Source organism: Coregonus clupeaformis, unplaced genomic scaffold (assembly GCF_020615455.1).
Source record: "Coregonus clupeaformis isolate EN_2021a unplaced genomic scaffold, ASM2061545v1 scaf2641, whole genome shotgun sequence".
Classification (NCBI taxonomy): domain Eukaryota; kingdom Metazoa; phylum Chordata; class Actinopteri; order Salmoniformes; family Salmonidae; genus Coregonus; species Coregonus clupeaformis.
Genome location: NW_025536095.1, coordinates 49,166 through 69,194, shown reverse-complemented (window position 1 = coordinate 69,194; position 20,029 = coordinate 49,166). Strand labels below are relative to the sequence as shown.

The 20,029-nt window shown below is 41.6% G+C and overlaps 1 protein-coding gene across 2 annotated transcripts in view; it reads left to right on the top strand.

Annotated features, from left to right (window-relative positions):
• The first annotated feature begins 6,633 nt into the window (after positions 1-6,633).
• Positions 6,634-20,029, top strand: part of LOC121547831 (adhesion G-protein coupled receptor G7-like) — a 49,164-nt gene continuing 35,768 nt past the window's right edge. The window contains exons 1-15 of one of the 2 annotated variants that reach the window (XM_045219703.1): positions 6,634-6,708; positions 7,827-9,107; positions 9,697-9,801; positions 9,910-10,019; positions 11,021-11,164; positions 11,283-11,368; positions 11,468-11,601; positions 11,827-11,940; positions 12,244-12,413; positions 12,898-13,050; positions 17,569-17,681; positions 17,997-18,328; positions 18,577-18,658; positions 19,260-19,418; positions 19,720-19,879. In XM_045219703.1, the coding sequence (XP_045075638.1) occupies positions 6,672-6,708; positions 7,827-9,107; positions 9,697-9,801; positions 9,910-10,019; positions 11,021-11,164; positions 11,283-11,368; positions 11,468-11,601; positions 11,827-11,940; positions 12,244-12,413; positions 12,898-13,050; positions 17,569-17,681; positions 17,997-18,328; positions 18,577-18,658; positions 19,260-19,418; positions 19,720-19,879 (3,180 nt within the window). In that variant the 5' untranslated portion in view covers positions 6,634-6,671. Of the gene's footprint in view, positions 6,709-7,826; positions 9,108-9,593; positions 9,802-9,909; positions 10,020-11,020; positions 11,165-11,282; positions 11,369-11,467; positions 11,602-11,826; positions 11,941-12,243; positions 12,414-12,897; positions 13,051-17,568; positions 17,682-17,996; positions 18,329-18,576; positions 18,659-19,259; positions 19,419-19,719; positions 19,880-20,029 lie in introns of those variants that run through there. The other variant, XM_045219704.1, reaches the window with a different exon arrangement.

Sequence of the window (20,029 nt, the reverse complement as noted above, 5' to 3'; positions counted from 1 at the left end):
TATTTACTGTGAATTCCCGATGAAGCTGTGTTGTCCAACAATGTTTTTTGGCACAAATTCTGTATATCCTGTACATTTGTTCTTTTATAAAATGTAACTGTATTGAATAAATCTGTGATTAATCTCTTTTAAGCGGATGTTTGTTTCAGTATTCTTAGTGAGAAAAAACACTATTTTACACAATAACTCAGAAAATAGCATTAGACAGTGTAGCCCAGGTGTGTCAAAGTAATTTTCTCTGCCAAATTTGGTCTTTACCGAGGGCAGAAGGGACGCATTTAAAATGTATTAAGAAGCTTCTGCTCCATCGGCCTGTAGAACACAGGCAGCAAGCTGCAGCTGCCAATTACATCTGTGGTAGAGGAGTACAAGGCAACAAAGCACGTCAGGCTATGATGCTGCAGGACAGCAAGGATGAGAGGGTTCGCCAGGCAGAGATCGAGGTCAGAACGGGTCGCAAGTGGTCAACCAGCGGAGCGCTCAGGGAGAAGGAGGAACAGCTGCAACACACTGACATTGTTGGGTCGGTAAACCAAGACAGGCTGGGTCTGGGATGCACAACCAGGTCAAGCTGGAAGAAAGCCGATCCAAAGGAGAGCTGTGGTGCAGAGGGAGGTATGACAGGCTGAGGAAGAAAGCAGGTATGTCAGAGGGAGGTGTGAAAGGCTGAGGAAGAAAGCAGGTATGTCAGAGGGAGGTGTGAAAGGCTGAGGAAGAAAGCAGGGATGTCAGAGGGAGGTATGACAGGCTGAGGAAGAAAGCAGGCATGTCAGGGAGGTATGAAAGGCTGAGGAAGAAAGCAGGCATGTCAGAGCCGTGGCCATGAAAAAACAGGGCAGCTGGACATGCTGGGGGAGCGTGAGAGAGAGGGCACTCACCTTGCAAGACATCTTGAACATGGAAGGGCAGCAGATTTGCTTTGCTCTTTGTACAATGTTTCTTCCACACGAACAAACCTTCACACGTGAGGGTTTGCAGAGAGCCCAGACAGCTGCATACTATGTGGACGACCAGCCAATCTGGAGCACGCGCTCTCCTCCTGCCACGCAGGTCTGACCGATGGAAAATTCAGGTGGCGGCATTACCAAATACTGACTCAATTGGCCGCGGGACTGGAGCAAGCAAGGAGAAAGCTGAAACATCTCACCCAGGGCCCCTGTTTCATCCACTTCCTCAGGTCAGGAGAGAGCTCAGCAAAGAGCACAAGGATCAAAGGGATTTTTACCACAGCAGGCGACTGGGAGATGCGGGCAGACCTCAAGAAGCAGCTCAGATTCCCAGAGATAGCCAGCACAAGCCTCAGACCAGATATCGTTGTCTGGTCTAGAGACACCAAGCAGGTGGTCCTCATCGAGCTCACAGTGCCCTGGGAGGAGAGGATAGAGGCAAGAAATACCAGTCCTTCATCCTTGAGTCAGCAGAATGGATGGAGAGCCTGGAATCTACCAGTTGAGATCGGCCGCTGGGGCTTCACAGGCCAATCACTCTGGAGACCCTGGGGAGTAGCAAGGAATAAGCTAGTGGCTGGCATCAGCAAGCATACAGAAGTGGCATCTCGTTGGATCTGGCTGAAGAGGAATGAGTGGTGGCAGAGCCAAGCAGACAGTAGGGAGTCAGGGCTGAGTTGAACGTTGGATCGAAGGGGTAGTTCCAGGATGCTGGTTCTGTCAACAAACCCCCCTGAGATGTTGTGACCAAGGCTCTTCTCCCCTGATTGCTTTGTTTGGCTGGGCGGCCAGCTCTAGGAAGAGTCTTGGTGGTTCCAAACTTCTTCCATTTAAGAATGATGGAGGCCGCTGTGTTCTTGGGCACCTTCAATGCTGCAGAAATGTTTTGGTACCCTTCCCCAGATCTGTGCCTCAACACAATACTGTCTCAGAACTCTACGGACAATTCCTTCGACCTCATTGCTTGGTCTTTGCTCTGACATGCACTGTCAACTGTGGGACCTTATATAAACAAGTAGCTGCCTTTCCAAATCATGTCCAATCAATTGAATTTACCACTCCAATCAAGTTGTAGAAACATCTCAAGGATGATCAATGGAAGCAGGATGCACCTGAGGTCAATTTCGAGTCTCATAGCAAAGGGTCTGAATACTTATGTAAATAAGTTTTATTTTTTTATAAATTTGCAAATATTTCTACAAACATGTTTTCTCTGTCATTATGGGGTATTGTGTGTAGATTAATGAGGAAATAAATGAATGTAATCAATTTTAGAACAAGGCAGTAACGTAACAATGTGGAAAAAGTGAAGGGGTCTGAATACTTTCCGAATGCACTGTGTATGTATATATATTGTCTGTATATTCTGTTTGTTTATGGTCTGTGTATATTCTGTTTATTATGGCAGCACCATTTCACCGAGTCAAATTCCTGTACATGCAAATGTGTTTGGCGAATAAAGGTGACATGACTCCCATTGTATTTTAGATATTATACTTCTTCGCAGTCAACATTTGCTAAAAATAGTCCTCTATCCATCGCTTTTTGAATTTTCGATGCTCCCTGACTGTCTAGCTTTTGTTTCGATCACTTTTAGCAAGCTGAACAAACTGAAGAGACAGCATCAACACAGTTTTGATTTAGTTTGAGTCAGTTCAATGTTGTTTGATTCAAATAGCCAAATCTTGATGATGGTTATTTTAATTAACTGTTAGTGCTAGGGCAAAAAACAAAATGTGCACCTAGGGGGAGCCAGGACCGAGTTTGGGAAACCTTGTTCTAGAGAAGTCTACCCTCTAGTGCCCTCAAATTCTAATCCAGACCTCCAAGCCAGTTCCATTGCTTTGTTTTATTCTTCCCCTCTAATCAGGAGATCTCATTACACCTGCTCTAGTGGAAAAAAGTTGTTCTGTTTACCAAAACATGTACTGTTCCTTCCCAGCTGCAACCAAGAATGTTTTGCATTTGTGGAAAAATCACCCTGATTAACTCTTTAGTATTATCCCAGTTTACCTATTTGCTTATGGTCTTGCCTACGCCTAGCGAACAGTTTTTTAAATTATATGAGAAAAAAACACTAAATTTTATTTGGAACGGCAAGCCACACAAAATTAAAAGGGCCTATTTATATAATGAATATGAATTCGGAGGACAGAAATTATTAAATATTAAAGCATTAGACCTATCACTAAAAGCTTCAGTCATACAAAAGTTATACTTAAATCCGAACTGGTTCTCAATCAAATTAGTAAGATTGTCTCACCCAATGTTCAAGAATGGCCTTTTTTCCTTTATTCAGATTACAACCACTCATTTTCAGTTATTTGAAAAGGAAATAATCTCCCAAATAACACTATTTCTAAAACAAGCCATAGAAAGTTCAGGTTGCAATTTCAATTTAATCCTCCAGAAATGACAGAACAAATAATGCAACAAATATTGTGGTTAAATTCAAATATACTAATTGACAAAAAACCTTTATTTTTTGACAGAATGTTTAAAAAAAGGTATAATCTTCGTAAATGATATCATCGGGTAGGACTGGTGGAGTTATGTCGCACATGCAGCTAACAAAAACATATGGAAATGTCTGCTCTACCCAAAATTACAACCAAATAATTGCAGCCTTACCGCAAAAGTGGAAGAGGAAAGTGGAAGGGGGAGAAAGTAAGGAACTTGTCTGTCGGCCTTGCATTAAAGAACATAATTGTTTAAGGAAAACTGTGATAAATAAAAAAGTATATCAGTTTCACTTAAGGACCAAAGGATTGACAGCCGTCCCAAATAGATTGCAAAATAGTTAGGAAGAGAATAGGAAGAGATTTTTGACGTACCGATCCCATGGCATAGTGTTTATGAACTGACACGCAAAACGACACCGGATTCAAAAATTAGAATCTTTCAATTTAAATGATTATATAAAATTCTTGCTACCAATAGAATGTTATTTACAGTGGGGGAAAAAAAGTATTTAGTCAGCCACCAATTGTGCAAGTTCTCCCACTTAAAAAGATGAGAGGGGCCTGTAATTTTCATCATAGGTACACGTCAACTATGACAGACAAAGTGAGGAAAGAAATCCAGAAAATCACATTGTAGGATTTTTTATGAATTTATTTGCAAATTATGGTGGAAAATAAGTATTTGGTCAATAACAAAAGTTTCTCAATACTTTGTTATATACCCTTTGTTGGCAATGACACAGGTCAAACATTTTCTGTAAGTCTTCACAAGGTTTTCACACACTGTTGCTGGTATTTTGGCCCATTCCTCCATGCAGATCTCATCTAGAGCAGTGATGTTTTGGGGCTGTCGCTGGGCAACACGGACTTTCAACTCCCTCCAAAGATTTTCTATGGGGTTGAGATCTGGAGACTGGCTAGGCCACTCCAGGACCTTGAAATGATTCTTACGAAGCCACTCCTTCGTTGCCCGGGCGGTGTGTTTGGGATCATTGTCATGCTGAAAGACCCAGCCACGTTTCATCTTCAATGCCCTTGCTGATGGAAGGAGGTTTTCACTCAAAATCTCACGATACATGGCCCCATTCATTCTTTCCTTTACACAGATCAGTCGTCCCTGGTCCCTTTGCAGAAAAACAGCCCCAAAGCATGATGTTTCCACCCCCATGCTTCACAGTAGGTATGGTGTTCTTTGGATGCAACTCAGCATTCTTTGTCCTCCAAACACGACGAGTTGAGTTTTTACCAAAAAGTTCTATTTTGGTTTCATCTGACCATATGACATTCTCCCAATCCTCTTCTGGATCATCCAAATGCACTCTAGCAAGCTTCAGACGGGCCTGGACATGTACTGGCCTAAGCAGGGGGGACATGTCTGGCACTGCAGGATTTGAGTCCCTGGCGGCGTAGTGTGTTACTGATGGTAGGCTTAGTTACTTTGGTCCCAGCTCTCTGCAGGTCATTCACTAGGTCCCCCCGTGTGGTTCTGGGATTTTTGCTCACCGTTCTTGTGATCATTTTGACCCCACGGGGTGAGATCTTGTGTGGAGCCCCAGATCGAGGGAGATTATCAGTGGTCTTGTATGTCTTCCATTTCCTAATAATTGCTCCCACAGTTGATTTCTTCAAACTAAGCTGCTTACCTATTGCAGATTCAGTCTTCCCAGCCTGGTGCAGGTCTACAATGTTGTTTCTGGTGTCCTTTGACAGCTCTTTGGTCTTGGCCATAGTGGAGTTTGGAGTGTGACTGTTTGAGGTTGTGGACAGGTGTCTTTTATACTGATAACAAGTTCAAACAGGTGCCATTAATACAGGTAACGAGTGGAGGACAGAGGAGCCTCTTAAAGAAGAAGTTACAGATCTGTGAGAGCCAGAAATCTTGCTTGTTTGTAGGTGACCAAATACTTATTTTCCACCATAATTTGCAAATAAATTCATAAAAAAATCCTACAATGTGATTTCCTGGAATTTTTTTTCTCAATTTGTCTGTCATAGTTGACATGTACCTATGATGACAATTACAGGCCTCTCTCATCTTTTTAAGTGGGAGAACTTGCACAATTGGTGGCTGACTAAATACTTTTTTCCCCCACTGTATATGGGGTATACAATCTTCCCAGCTCTGCAGATTTTGCTGTGAAGAGACAGAATCATTAGATCATTTGTTTTGGTTCTGTCCATTTGTAGCTTGTTTTTGGACACAGGTCCAGGAATGGCTAAAGGATTGCAATATTTACCTGGAGCTAACCCTGCAGATAGCATTACTGGGTGATCTGAAAAGTCATAGTCAATCGATCAATAATATAATAATACTTTTAGCAAAAATGTTTATTTTTAATTCACAATCTATAGAAGCAATGAGAATAGAAAGTAGAATCTACAATCTGTAGAAGCAATTTGTAAAATATCACAGTACTGTTGAAATATATATGGCAAATAGAAATCCTATATGGATGGTGTTAAGAGATAGATGGGAGGTGTTGAATGGAGTTGAAGGATGGGACTAATAACAACAAATAATAACAAGATAACTAATAATGTAAGCATACTGTGTCCATAATAAGTATATAGGTTGTATGTTGGGAGCTTTTGGGAAAGAGCACAGTTAGAAAGATATGGCATATAGAAGCAAACCGGATGGACATCATGAAAATGATTGGAGAGGTTGAGAGTAGAAGAAGTTCAGGAGCAAAAACAAATAAAATAGAATTATTGTAAAAATGACTGTGTCCATAAGGTGTAGAGAGTAAGTATAGGCTGGAAGTAGAGGCCTGGGCATTGTTGTTCACTAATTTACCCCAAGTAGGGAAAGGATGGCGGGGTTGAAAAGTAATAAAGGGGAGTCTATACATAAAAAACATGGGGGATTGGAAGTGATACAGACAATTACATTGATGGAAGTTACAATCTGCAATATTAAGCTTATCTACCCCCAATAAAAAAAATAGAATGTTTTGCATAGAGAAAGGCAGTGCTATTGGTTGACTGCTCCTCACAGTATCCATCCATGTGTATCCATTTTATTCATCCTGTCATATAGCTGATCTATTTGTGTGTCAGTCTTTACTGATCCTGTTGACAACGTGGGTTGTGTTGGAGCCAATGTACAGTACTTTCCCCTTTAATTTCAATAGTAAATCATTAACTGGAACCTGCATGTCACTGCAGACTCTGTAACAGGTGAAGAGCAGAACAGCATAAGACCAACAGACATCCTAATAATGTGCAGTCTGCTTACCCTGCATGCCAGGAAACAGCAGAGATGAAGGAGCTATGGATTATGGCTGTCTTTGCTACAGGTAAGACTTGCTCTATATTTTATTTATTCAGGGTGATTTAAGATGTTCAGATGTACACTGAGTGTACAAAACATTAAGAACACCTGCTCTTTCCGTGACATAGACTGGCCAGGTGAATCCAGGTGAAAGCTATTATCCCTTATTGATGTCACTTGTTAAATCCACTTCTATCAATATAGATGAAGGGGAGGAGACAGGTTAAAGAAGGATTTTAAAGCCTTGAGACATAGATTGTGTATGTGTGCCATTCAGAGGGTGAATAGGCAAGACAAAATATTTAAGTACCTTTGAACGGGGTGTGGTAGTAGGTGCCAGGTGCACTGGTTTGTGTCAAGAACTGCAACGCTGCTGTGTTTTTCACGCTCAATAGTTAACCGTTTGTATCAAGAATGGTTCACCACCCAAAGGACATCCAACCAACTTGACACAACTGTGGGGAGCATTGGAGTCAACATGGGCCAGCATCCCTGTGGAACACTTTTGACACCTAGTAGAGGCCATGCCCTGACGAATTGAGGCTGTTCTGAGGGCAAAAGTGTGTGGGGGGGCAGGGGGTGCAACTCAACATTAGGAAAGTGTTCCTACTGTTTGGTATACTCTGTGTATGATGCTGTTGTTATGTTTCTTCTACGATTGAGAACTGTGTAGGAAAATTGCTTAACAAATCTATGATGCATTTAACGTATCAATTGCTTATTACCAATATATAACCTTACTGTTTTTACAGTGTGGTTTATGCATTTTAAAGTTTGGTTTACAGTCAATGATTGACTGATGTTTTGTCTGTTTGCTGCGCGGGATACAATAGCATTAATGAAGACATTGTTTCAGACTTTATTTTTATCCAAACACTATTTCGATTTACTGTTAAGCTGTTTACATACTGTGAATAGACTACTGTCAGGTCTCAGATACAGTTGATAACAGAGTAGCCTTTGCTATCAAATGTCAACCGTTTATTGGCAGTGATAATTACTTAATTCTCTCATAAAGTACAGTAGAAAACACTGCTGAAGACACAATGAAACTGGAACAACATGGATCATCTATGCTTATAGCAACTGACACTATGTACCCTTGTTAATGTGGTTTACTGAGGTATATATTTTTTTGGGCAGTCTCTTTGCCACACAGGGATCTCACCACATGCTCTGCCATTCCAACCACCATTGACATAACTTCTCCAAATACTACTTCCCCTTTAACCCCTCCAACTGCTGCTAGCCCTTTAACCCCTGAACCTTCAGCTAGTGCCCCTTCAACTACTGACACTCCAACGACTAACACTCCAACTAATGACACCCTAACTACCAACACTCTAACTGACGGTCAAATTACAGGCACTACAACTACTGACATGCCAACTACAGACACTCCAACCACCGACACTCCAACTACTGACATTCCAACTGACGGTCCAACTACCGACACTCCAACTACTTACACTCCAACTACCAACACTCCAACTGGCGGTCCAACTACCGACACTCCAACTACTGACATGCCAACTACCGACACTGCAACTACCGACACTGCAACTACCGACACTCCAACTACCAACACTCCAACTACCGACATTCCAACTACCGACACCCCAACTACCGACACTCCAACTACTGAATACCCTGCAGCTACTACTGGTCCTCCAACTACTGGTTACCTAAATACTACTGGTCCTCCAACTACTGGTTACCTAAATACTACTGGTCCTCCAACTACTGGTTACCTAAATACTACTGGTCCTCCAACTACTGGTTACCTATATACTACAGGTCCTCCAACTACTGGTTACCTAAATACTACTGGTCCTCCAACTACTGGTTACCTAAATACTACTGGTCCTCCAACTACTGGTTACCTAAATACTACTGGTCCTCCAACTACTGGTTACCTAAATACTACTGGTCCTCCAACTACTGGTTACCTAAATACTACTGGTCCTCCAACTACTGGTTACCTAAATACTACTGGTCCTCCAACTACTGGTTACCTATATACTACTGGTCCTCCAACTACTGGTTACCTAAATACTACTGGTCCTCCAACTACTGGTTACCTAAATACTACTGGTCCTCCAACTACTGGTTACCTAAATACTACTGGTCCTCCAACTACTGGTTACCTAAATACTACTGGTCCTCCAACTACTGGTTACCTAAATACTACTGGTCCTCCAACTACTGGTTACCTAAATACTACTGGTCCTCCAACTACTGGTTACCCTACCGCTATCCCTATCACCAGTACCACTCTCCCCACCACCTCTACCTCTACCCCCACCTCTACCCCCACCACCTCTCCCACCACAACCCCTCCTCTGATCTGTATCAACGGTGGTGAACTGCAGAATGGAGTCTGTATCTGTCCTGATGAGTGGACCGGAGAGACTTGTTCAAAGGGTACGTAAACACGCACTTACACTATACCTAACCCTGGATCTCACATTAATAATAATAATATGCCATTTAGCAGACGCTTTTATCCAAAGCGACTTACAGTCATTCACAGTACGCACCACTACATTACTATTCCTAACCCTCACAGGAGGTTAGTGGCACCTTAATTGGGGAGGACGGGCTCGTGGTAATGGCTGGAGCAGAATCAGTAGAACGGTATCAAATACATCAAACACATGGTTTGATGCCATTCCATTCGCTCCGTTCCAGCCATTATTATGAGCTGTTCTCCCCTCAGCAGCCTCCACTGCTAACCCTGGATCTCACAATCACAGTAGACACCACTACACTACTATACCTAACCCTGGATCTCACATTCACAGTACAGACCACTACACTACTCCTAACCCTGGATCTCACATTCACAGTACACACCACTACACTACTCCTAACCCTGGATCTCATATTCACATTACACACTACTACTAACCCTGGATCTCACATTCAGAGTCCACAACACTATTCCTTGGATCTCACATTCAGAATGTATATTTACATTTGGTCCATGTTGAAATGCATTTTACTTCGACAGGGAATTTCTGCAATTCCACCATCAAGGATGGGTTCTCCTTCCCAAGAACAACGGTTGGCTGGTCTGCTTATTCAGAACAATTGTGTGGTGAGGAGACAACCAGTGGTATGTTACTTTTATTCACCTAAAATAACAAAAATGTATTCATCTGTTACAGTCCTAATTAATGTTCCATTAGGTAACACAAAATCTTGAGTATCTTTGTTCCTCCAGCCGGTTTACCAGAAGCCTCAGCAAGATGTTTGAATGACACTGGATCTCCGATGTTTGGTACTCCTCACAAGCTGCAGTGTGAATTGACCCTCAGTGGCATTCAAGGAAATGTAAGTCAATAGGCATATTTTTGATGATCCTGATTTATAACCAGTCTTGATTTTGCATTCCTCTTTCTTTGGGTCAATTACCTCAACCAACTCAACTACCTCAAACTACCTACTGTCTAACTGTCAAACTACTCCTTGTCTATAGCCTCGTTATTGTTATTTTATTGTGTTTCTTTAATTTTTTATTTAACTTTTATTTAACTAGGAAAGTTAGTTAAGAACAAATTCTTATTTACAATGACGGCATACTTGTCAACCCCCCCGGCCAAACCCTCCCCTAACCTGGACGACGCTGGGCCAATTGTGCGCCGCCCTATGGAGGTCCCGATCACGGCCGGTTGTGATATAGCCAAGGATCGAACTTGGATCCGTCGTGACGCCTCTAGCACTGCGATGCCTTGTCCGGAGCCCAAAATGTATATTTTACTACTTCCTTTTTTTGGGGGGTGCACATTTTCATACTTTTTTAACTCTACATTGTTGGGAAAGGGCTCGTAAGTAAGCATTTCACTGTAAAGTCTACACCTGTTGTATTTGGCGCATGTGACAAATCAAATTTGATTTGGTTTACAGTTATCATTATGAGGAGTTGATCTTAGTTTGAAGATCAGTAACAACTGGCTTTTACCTTCAGCTCATGTATTCTGTTCCTTTATTCTGCTTAACAGTTGATGAGGAACATTATTTATTTATTTATTTATTGTGTTTTACATTACTTTTTTAACATTTAGTCATTTAGCAGATGTTCTTATCCAGAGCAACTTACAGTAGTGAGTGCATACATTTTCGTAATTTTTCGTACTGGTCCCCCGTGGGAATCGAACCCACAACACTGTAGTTGCAAGTGCCATGTTCTACCAACTGAGCCACATAGTTAGTATTGCCAATTTTAATATCCCAATGTACTCACAGTTCAGCATGTTGCTGCCACTTATACAATGTTCTGTTGAAAAACAATACAATACTACACTAAATATAAATCATTCTCTCTCCCTATTCAGATCTCCAGCAGTTCAGGTGATTTAGCACAGCTAGCCTTCAGTACTCAGATCCTGACCTCCCAACCAGAGCGGCTATCAGCTGACAACATCACCACAGCAGCTCAGATAGCTAACACTCTGCTTCAGTCTGTAAATATCACAGAGGTATAACATCTTTTGGAATCAAGTTGTGACTATGACATGTTCTGGAGAGAAACGTGAGGTTGTTATTACAGTGATTTGAACACTTGAGGGTCATCCCCTGGTTTTGATCATGTTGCAGGACATCGCAGTGGCAGCTGTAACTACCATCAGTCAGCTGCTGAATGCCAGTGGGGAGACTACACAGGAGAGTGATGCTGTCCAGAGGTGTGTGTGTGTGTTTCTGCATATGTTTGAGTTTATGTTTCTCTGTGCGTGTCTGCATGGGTGCATGTAAACTAATGTTTTTCTGTGTTTCTCTCCCAGCCTCACGGAGACCCTGGAGAAGTTTTCCCTGGACCAGCACAGTAACGTGTCCTTGGTGGTTCAGCCCAACCTGGCAGTCCAGTCTGTCCAAGTACCAAGTGACACAGTAGGGATCCAGTTTAGTGCTCTGACTGGTGGGTGGGACTGCTAGTGAACCTACATACTGGCATTTAAAGTGATAGTTTATATCTGTGTTGACAGTCTAGTTCAACTTCTTCTATCTTATTTTTCATATGTTTCTCCTCTGCTGTTGGTCAATAAGGTTTGGTATGGATTTGATTTGTTGTACTACAGACAAGTACAGAAGTAACACTATATTGTTCTGCTTTAAATTGCTAAATCAAATTAATCTCCTCCAGGAAGATCTGGTAATTTTGTGGCCAACAGAATTCATCTCAACACCAATACCTCTGAACTGATAGCTGACAAAGGAGGTGCTACCGATGTCCAGATTGTCATAAAATTCTCACCAGGTGAGCCAATGTTGGTATGCAAACAGTATATAAACTCAAGCTTCAATTTCCTTGTACCGCTTTCACTGAGAGCACTTAACTGCTGTTTGTCATCTCCGAAATCAGGTAAGCAGTGCCAAATATTTAGATTGCCCAATAAAGTTGAGTCACATGAGATATGGATAAGTAAAGTATCGAAATAAGCCTACAAGGCAAGGTCAAGCTACTCATGTATATGAAGTCCTGAGATGAAAAACAATCTCTCTCTCTCTCCCCTCTCTCTTTTTAACACTCTCTCCCCTCTTTCTCCTTCACTCCACTCAGTTTTACGTAGTAAAAACACAAACAACTCCCTTGGTTTTGTGCTCTACCAAAACGACCGGTTCTTCAGGTCCAGGACTTTCAGAGCTTCTTCAGGAACCAGCAGAAGGGTCATCTCTGCTAACCTGGGACAAGTGTCTGGGTTACATGTTGAGATGCTCTTCAAGCCTACAGTAAGATTTGTCTTGGAATCAGTAAACACATAGTGGTCCAAATTCTCTGGGAAACGTAATGGGAAGTTTTCCATGATCTAAGTCACGTGTCAAACTCTTTCCACAGAGGGTTGAGTGGCTGTAGGTTTTCGCTCCTCCCTTGTAAGGAACTCCCCTCATCTGATTGTCTAGGTCTTAAATTGAAAGGAAAAACCAAAAACTAGCAGATACTAGAATGAGTTTGACACCCCTGATCTAAGTTATCCATTGACGCTTATCCGACATTAGAACAAGGAAGTATATTTTGGCCAGCGAACAAGGAAGCATATGTTGCATTGTCTATAATACGATCTATCATAATTGTAATTATTTATTTCCCACATTTACTTAATGACCTGTTATACTTCACAATTGACTTCATAATTTTTTTTAAATGAGGAAAACTGTGAGAGCATGTCTTTTGCTGAAGTATTACATTGAGTTTATTTCTGTTCTCACTTCTCAGGCTGTCCCCAACGCCTCCCTCTATGACTTTGCCTGCGTGTGGTGGAACTACACGTTGAAAGACTGGAGCACCTCTGGCTGCTCCAAAGTCAACCACTCAGAAGATGGCCTGCGATGTTTCTGTAATCACACCACTAACTTCGCTGTGCTTATGGTGAGTAGCTAGCTGCCTTCATCTCCCTCTAACTGATCACACTTTGACCTATGGCAAGGGTTCCCAAACGTTTTTGGCCCACAACCCCGTTTTGATATCTGAAAATTCTCATGACCACAACCATGTGATTTTTTTGTTGTAATTAAGATGGGCTATGGGGCTATGGCTGTCAGTTGCAAAACATTCTAACAGTATTTCTGATTGTCTTCCCAACTCACCATCACATACTTTTAATGTGGGGCTATGACAGTCAATAGCAATGAGATGATGAGATCAGAGACATGATGCATGTCGCGTCAGAGCTTCTCAAAGTCAGGGGGTGTGGTCGACAGTGCCCACCTCATCTCTGCTGTCACTTCCAACCTGGATCGATATTTGTTTTTAATGCAGACGAGTACACTACATCCAGCCTCACACAGATATGAGCTGGCAAAGAGTACCATGAGTTTTAATGCTCAGAGGGAGACGGCAGGGTATTTATTCCCTTTGGGTCAAGAACCAACATTCGTTGACTGTAGCATTCGGTCATATGACGGCTCGATCAGATTTTTGATTTCACTTCCCGGCATGTCAACGAAGCCAGGATCACACTCAAATGGATTTCTCTCCAATAAGAAATCTTTCCTCTGAATCCACTGATTCGGTCACTCATCTGTAGAATGTTTTTGTATTTGCACTGCATGCTTGCGTTCAGTTCATTCAGTTTCACAAATACAGTGGGGAAAAAAAGTATTTAGTCAGCCACCGATTGTGCAAGTAAAAAGATGAGAGGCCCGTAATTTTCATCATAGGTACACGTCAACTATGACAGACAAATTGAGAAAAAAAAATCCAGAAAATCACATTGTAGGATTTTTTATGAATTTATTTGCAAATTATGATGGAAAATAAGTATTTGGTCACCTACAAACAAGCAAGGTATCTGGCTCTCACAGACCTGTACCTTCTTCTTTAAGAGGCTCCTCTGTCCTCCACTCGTTACCTGTATTAATGGCACCTGTTTGAACTTGTTATCAGTATAAAAGACACCTGTCCACAACCTCAAACAGTCACACTCCAAACTCTACTATGGCCAAGACCAAAGAGCTGTCAAAGGACACCAGAAACAAAATTGTAGACCTGCACCAGGCTGGGAAGACTGAATCTGCAATAGGTAAGCAGCTTGGTTTGAAGAAATCAACTGTAGGAGCAATTATTAGGAAATGGAAGACATACAAGACCACTGATAATCTACCTCGATCTGGGGCTCCACGCAAGATCTCACCCCGTGGGGTCAAAATGATCACAAGAACGGTGAGCAAAAATCCCAGAACCACACGGGGGGACCTAGTGAATGACCTGCAGAGAGCTGGGACCAAAGTAACAAAGCCTACCATCAGTAACAGACTACGCCGCCAGGGACTCAAATCCTGCAGTGCCAGACGTGTCCCCCTGCTTAAGCCAGTACATGTCCAGGCCCGTCTGAAGTATGCTAGAGTGCATTTGGATGATCCAGAAGAGGATTGGGAGAATGTCATATGGTCAGATGAAACCAAAATAGAACTTTTTGGTAAAAACTCAACTCGTCGTGTTTGGAGGACAAAAGAATGCTGAGTTGCATCCAAAGAACACCATACCTACTGTGAAGCATGGGGGTGGAAACATCATGCTTTGGGGCTGTTTTTCTGCAAAGGGACCAGGACGACTGATCCGTGTAAAGGAAAGAATGAATGGGGCCATGTATCGTGAGATTTTGAGTGAAAACCTCCTTCCATCAGCAAGGGCATTGAAGATGAAACGTGGCTGGGTCTTTCAGCATGACAATGATCCCAAACACACCGCCCGGGCAACGAAGGAGTGGCTTCGTAAGAAGCATTTCAAGGTCCTGGAGTGGCCTAGCCAGTCTCCAGATCTCAACCCCATAGAAAATCTTTGGAGGGAGTTGAAAGTCCATGTTGCCCAGCGACAGCCCCAAAACATCACTGCTCTAGAGGAGATCTGCATGGAGGAATGGGCCAAAATACCAGCAACAGTGTGTGAAAACCTTGTGAAGACTTACAGAAAACGTTTGACCTGTGTCATTGCCAACAAAGGGTATATAACAAAGTATTGAGAAACTTTTGTTATTGACCAAATACTTATTTTCCACCATAATTTGCAAATAAATTCATTAAAAATCCTACAATGTGATTTTCTGGAGAAAAAAATCTCATTTTGTCTGTAATAGTTGACGTGTACCTATGATGAAAATTACAGGCCTCTCATCTTTTTAAGTGGGAGAACTTGCACAATTGGTGGCTGACTAAATACTTTTCCCCCCCACTGTATGTCAGTTAAATAGGCAAGGAGACACATTTTATTTTCATTACACAGAAAGTCAGAGTCTGTCTGTTTTTTTGCCCACCATTCGTTCACATGGAATCTGTTTTTTGTCAATATAGCCACGCAGCGCATCCTCTGTGCAGTTTCATGCTCGAGAATAGTGAGACAAAACAATATGTCCTCGTGATTAACATCCCCCGACATGTAGCGAACAAAATAAATATATGGGCACCTCGGCCCTCAAAGCTAACGTCCATTTGGAAAGCTGGGGAGTTTGAGTGGTTCAGTAGGTTTCATTTGGATTGCTAGCTATAGCATAAATTCATAGTTTTACAGTGTTATCTGACAAAGGCATTGATATGAGTTTCTGTGCCTCTGCCTCTCCACACCTTGTTTTCACCATATCTATTGTGGCGGTAATATCTCTGAAATAGTGTGTGGTTTCATTCTGTAGTGGGCCTAGCCATTCACCTGGGAATAGGGTGACCACATGTCCCAGATTGTGCGGGACAGTCCCGAATTTTGGCCCTTTGTCAAGCAACTAAACAATCATGTCCTGCATTTATCAACAAATTCAAACACCACCAATTTAGAAAAAACTTTGATTTGTCCAGTATTTCAGTCAGACATTCCAACATGTTTCTTGCAGTCACGTTGTGCTTATGAAAAAATATCATAAGGATGTGGTAGCCATGGTGATATTAAACACTTCTCCAATCCTTGTTGAGATCTGATATTCTGCTCAATACAAGACCAGACATATATTTCTCAAATCAGTTCATTTCCACCTTGTTACTCACAGATTGTATAAAACATCTAATTGATTGGTTGCAAGTTCAACAATATCTCATAGTTAGGCCTCCTAACTACTTACAAAGAGCTAGAAAAGTAGGTAAATAGCCACATTAGACTGAAAGATATAATCATAGCAGTGGGAAGTAGAGTGCTGCAGCAACTCCTGAAAAATCACAATGACATAATAATAATAATACATATTTTCACTAAAGTAGTACATTGGGCCTTTACTAGTCCTGTATTAGCAGACCGATATAACCGTTTGTAGCTTAGGCAAAAAACATTTTTCAGCATCCCCCCAGGCTCTCCATGCTCATTAGTTGCTCATTCAACATACTGTATTTGCTGCTACTTCACTCAATCTCGTTTTGAAAGTCTCCCATCCTAACTGTATTGCATTCCCTGAGACCAACCTGAAATGTTTCATTGGCCAAATAGTCCCAGATTTTCATAAAACAGCCACACGTGGTCTCTCGTTTCTGTATCACCAAATGTTGTTCAAGGCAAATGAGTCGGCTACACTTCAATTGCTCGTTCGGTGCAGAGGACTGCAGGGGTGTAGTGCTGCCAGAGGACAACGGAGCGTCACTCCGCCACTTCTCACAATGGTGCTCGTTTTGGAAAGTTAGGTAAAAGTTGAATCAATGTCTTGGAAGATCACGTAACGATTAATTAGTATTTTACATAACATATAATAGCATAGTATAACGTTACTGTAACACTAAAAACACCACTTCATGAGATTTAGGATGGTTAGCTGAATAGTCCCCAAAAATGATGTTGCAGCCTAAACTCAACAGCGCACGTCACTAGGCAGAATATGCTTTGATTGAAACAAAATACAGGAAGGCTATATAGTTTCTTAACATCATCTGCTCTAATTTGCGCATGAAATTCAAGAAGATCTAAATGCATATTCCCATGAATCTGATTGAGATCAAACGATTGGCAATCAGACGCAGTTTGGACATTTCACTGGCAAAACATGAAGAATTATCATTCACAATTGACAGCGATTATGCATTGGCCTATTTCTAAATTATGTATCGGGTAGGCTACACTGTCCCGCAAAATCATCCTGTTGTCCCGCATTTGTGTATTTTAAATGTGGTCAGATTAAGTGGGAATGATTCAAGTGCAACGGTAAAATATGGTATTTTCCCAAGATATAAGGGAACTCTCTGGTTGAATTTTATGTTTTAGATTTGAATAATTTTCATTTATATTTTTAGCGGGATTTTGGAAATTCTCCTGCGACCCCATTTTCATTTCAGGCGACCTCACGTGGTCGCAACCCCTATTTGGGAACCGCTGACCTATAGTTTACCGCAGCATATCCAGACACATGAGGGAGATGACTTTATACAGTATGACTGTGACAGAAACTTGGTGTTAAAATTTCTTTTTTCTTTTTTTCTACAGTCGTTTAGGAAGGATTTTAAATATGCTCAAGTGCTAAACTGGATCACCATATTGGGATGCTCCATGTCCATCATAGGGTTGAGTTTAACAATAACATTCCAGATCGCAACCAGGTAAGATCCTACAGGGTTCCAGAACCAATTCAACATATACAATAACATTCCAGATCGTGACCCGGTAAGATCCTACAGGGTTCCAGAACCAATTAAAAATATACAATAACATTCCAGATGGTGACCCGGTAAGATCCTACAGGGTTCCAGAACCAATTCAAAATATTGCATCTCAATAGTGTAAAGAAGCCCTTTGTTTGATCCAACACGACTTGATAGGTGAAACCAATATGAAACCCACTATTAAAGAACCAACACATTCATAGCTACGCATCTAACTTCCCTAACATAGTGTTGTCTATCACCTATCCCCAGGAAATCACGCAAAACCAACCCAACTGTCCTCTTAGTGAGCGTCTGCGTGTGTCTCCTGATCTTCACCCTCCTCTTCGTGTTGGGAGTGGACAACCCTCATAAACAGCTGGAGAAACCTGAAATACAAGAGGCCAACATTCTCCCCCCGTCCGACACACACACAGAGCGGGACAGAGGCCCCTGTACTGCAGTCGCAGTCCTGCTGCAGTACTTCCTGTTGGGGACGTTCACCTGGAACACGCTGTACGCCACACATGTCTTCCTGATGATCAGAAACAGCCTGGCCACCAGCCCGTCACACTCCACAGCCTATACCGTGGCCATCGGATGGGGTAGGACAGCTTGGATAAAAATAAAGTATTTAGTTGTTTCAGAAGCTTTGGCTGGCATTAGACCTGGGCTCCTTGAACCAAAACGAATGCTAGGTTATATTTTCAGGCTCTAATATGCCTGAAATAGAACTTCAAAGCGACTTGTATAGTGATGTTATGTCTTTAGAGGATGTATGTGTAGTATATCATCTGTATATGTCTGCATGCTAATCTACCAGGAAATAACAACAACATTCTCTGTCCTTTAGGACTGCCTGCGGTTGTGGTGGCCCTCACCTTAGGAATTAGTTACAGAGTGGATGATCCACTGGGTTACAGGCAGGAGGAATTGTGAGTCAGTGCTGTACTATACTACTTCTGTACTACCTCTCTTTACTGTATTGTAATATACTATACTGTACTATACTGTACTGTTCTATACTATACTGTACTATACCATACTGTATTGTACTATACTATACTGTACTGTATTGTACTATACTATACTTTACCATACTATGCTGTACTGACTATACTGTAGTATACTATACTTTACTATACTGTACTGCACTGTACTATACTATACTGTATTTTACTATTCTGTACTGTACTACCACTACTACACCTGAGTACTGTGCTGTATTGCAATTTACTTCCTCTTGTGGTTATTTTATAATATATTCAATTTTAATTAAAGTGGGGCAATTGCTTTATAAAATTGTATTACTCATACTGTAAAAGGTTATCCCTATCAATGTTCGTGTGCATGTTTATAATGCATGCTAATAATTGGCCAAGAGCAATATAAAAAGTTAAAACATTGTGTTGAAAGGTTTCTTGTTTACTTATGCCACCCACCATGTTTACTTTATACCACGTTATTCAAATCACTGGCTTCCTGTTTTGTCTGTCACAAAGTCCCACTCTCTAACTCATTAATTTGACCTCTCAGTTGCTGGCTTGCTGCCCTTGATCCAAAGGGGAACTTTGACTTCAAGCTGCCAATGTTTTGGGGGTTCCTGATCCCTGTGGCGTTCATGCTTATCTTCAACATGGTGGTGTTGGTATTTTTTGCAGTTACAACAGGCAAGACCAACCCACATATAACCAGGTAACATTAATGGGGGCATTTTGGGGGCACAAAGTAGAACGTTGTAGTCATAAAGATCAGTCTTGATTTAAATGCCTACTAATAAGCTTGTTAATTTCATATTGTCTTTCAATAAAAAGCTTGTTATAAATAAAATGTATTATCATTTCATTCTTATTAATTCAGTCATTAGTAACCAATTCATACTATTTAATAAGCACCATGCTCTAACCCACTCAGTCATTGGAAGCATACTGTTATTTTACCACAGCATTACAGCAGTCTATGACCGCAATCTAAGCATGTTGGTTATATTTCCCAGTACAAGACACACATCGATGAAGAAGAAGTTCCTCAGTAGCTTTTCTCTGGCTGTGGTGCTCGGTCTCTCCTGGATCCTGGGCTATCTGTTGCTCATTACACAGAACCAGACCATGTACACCATACTCAACATCTCCTTCTGTGTACTCACCACCACTCAGGTAGTAAATGTATGCACTCACTACTGTAAGTCGCTCTGGATAAGAGAGTCTGCTAAATGACTCAAATGTTAAATATAAAGACTAGTGTGCTATTGTACCACAGAATCCAGACATGATTGAAAACTAGACAGCTACTAAACATTAATAAAT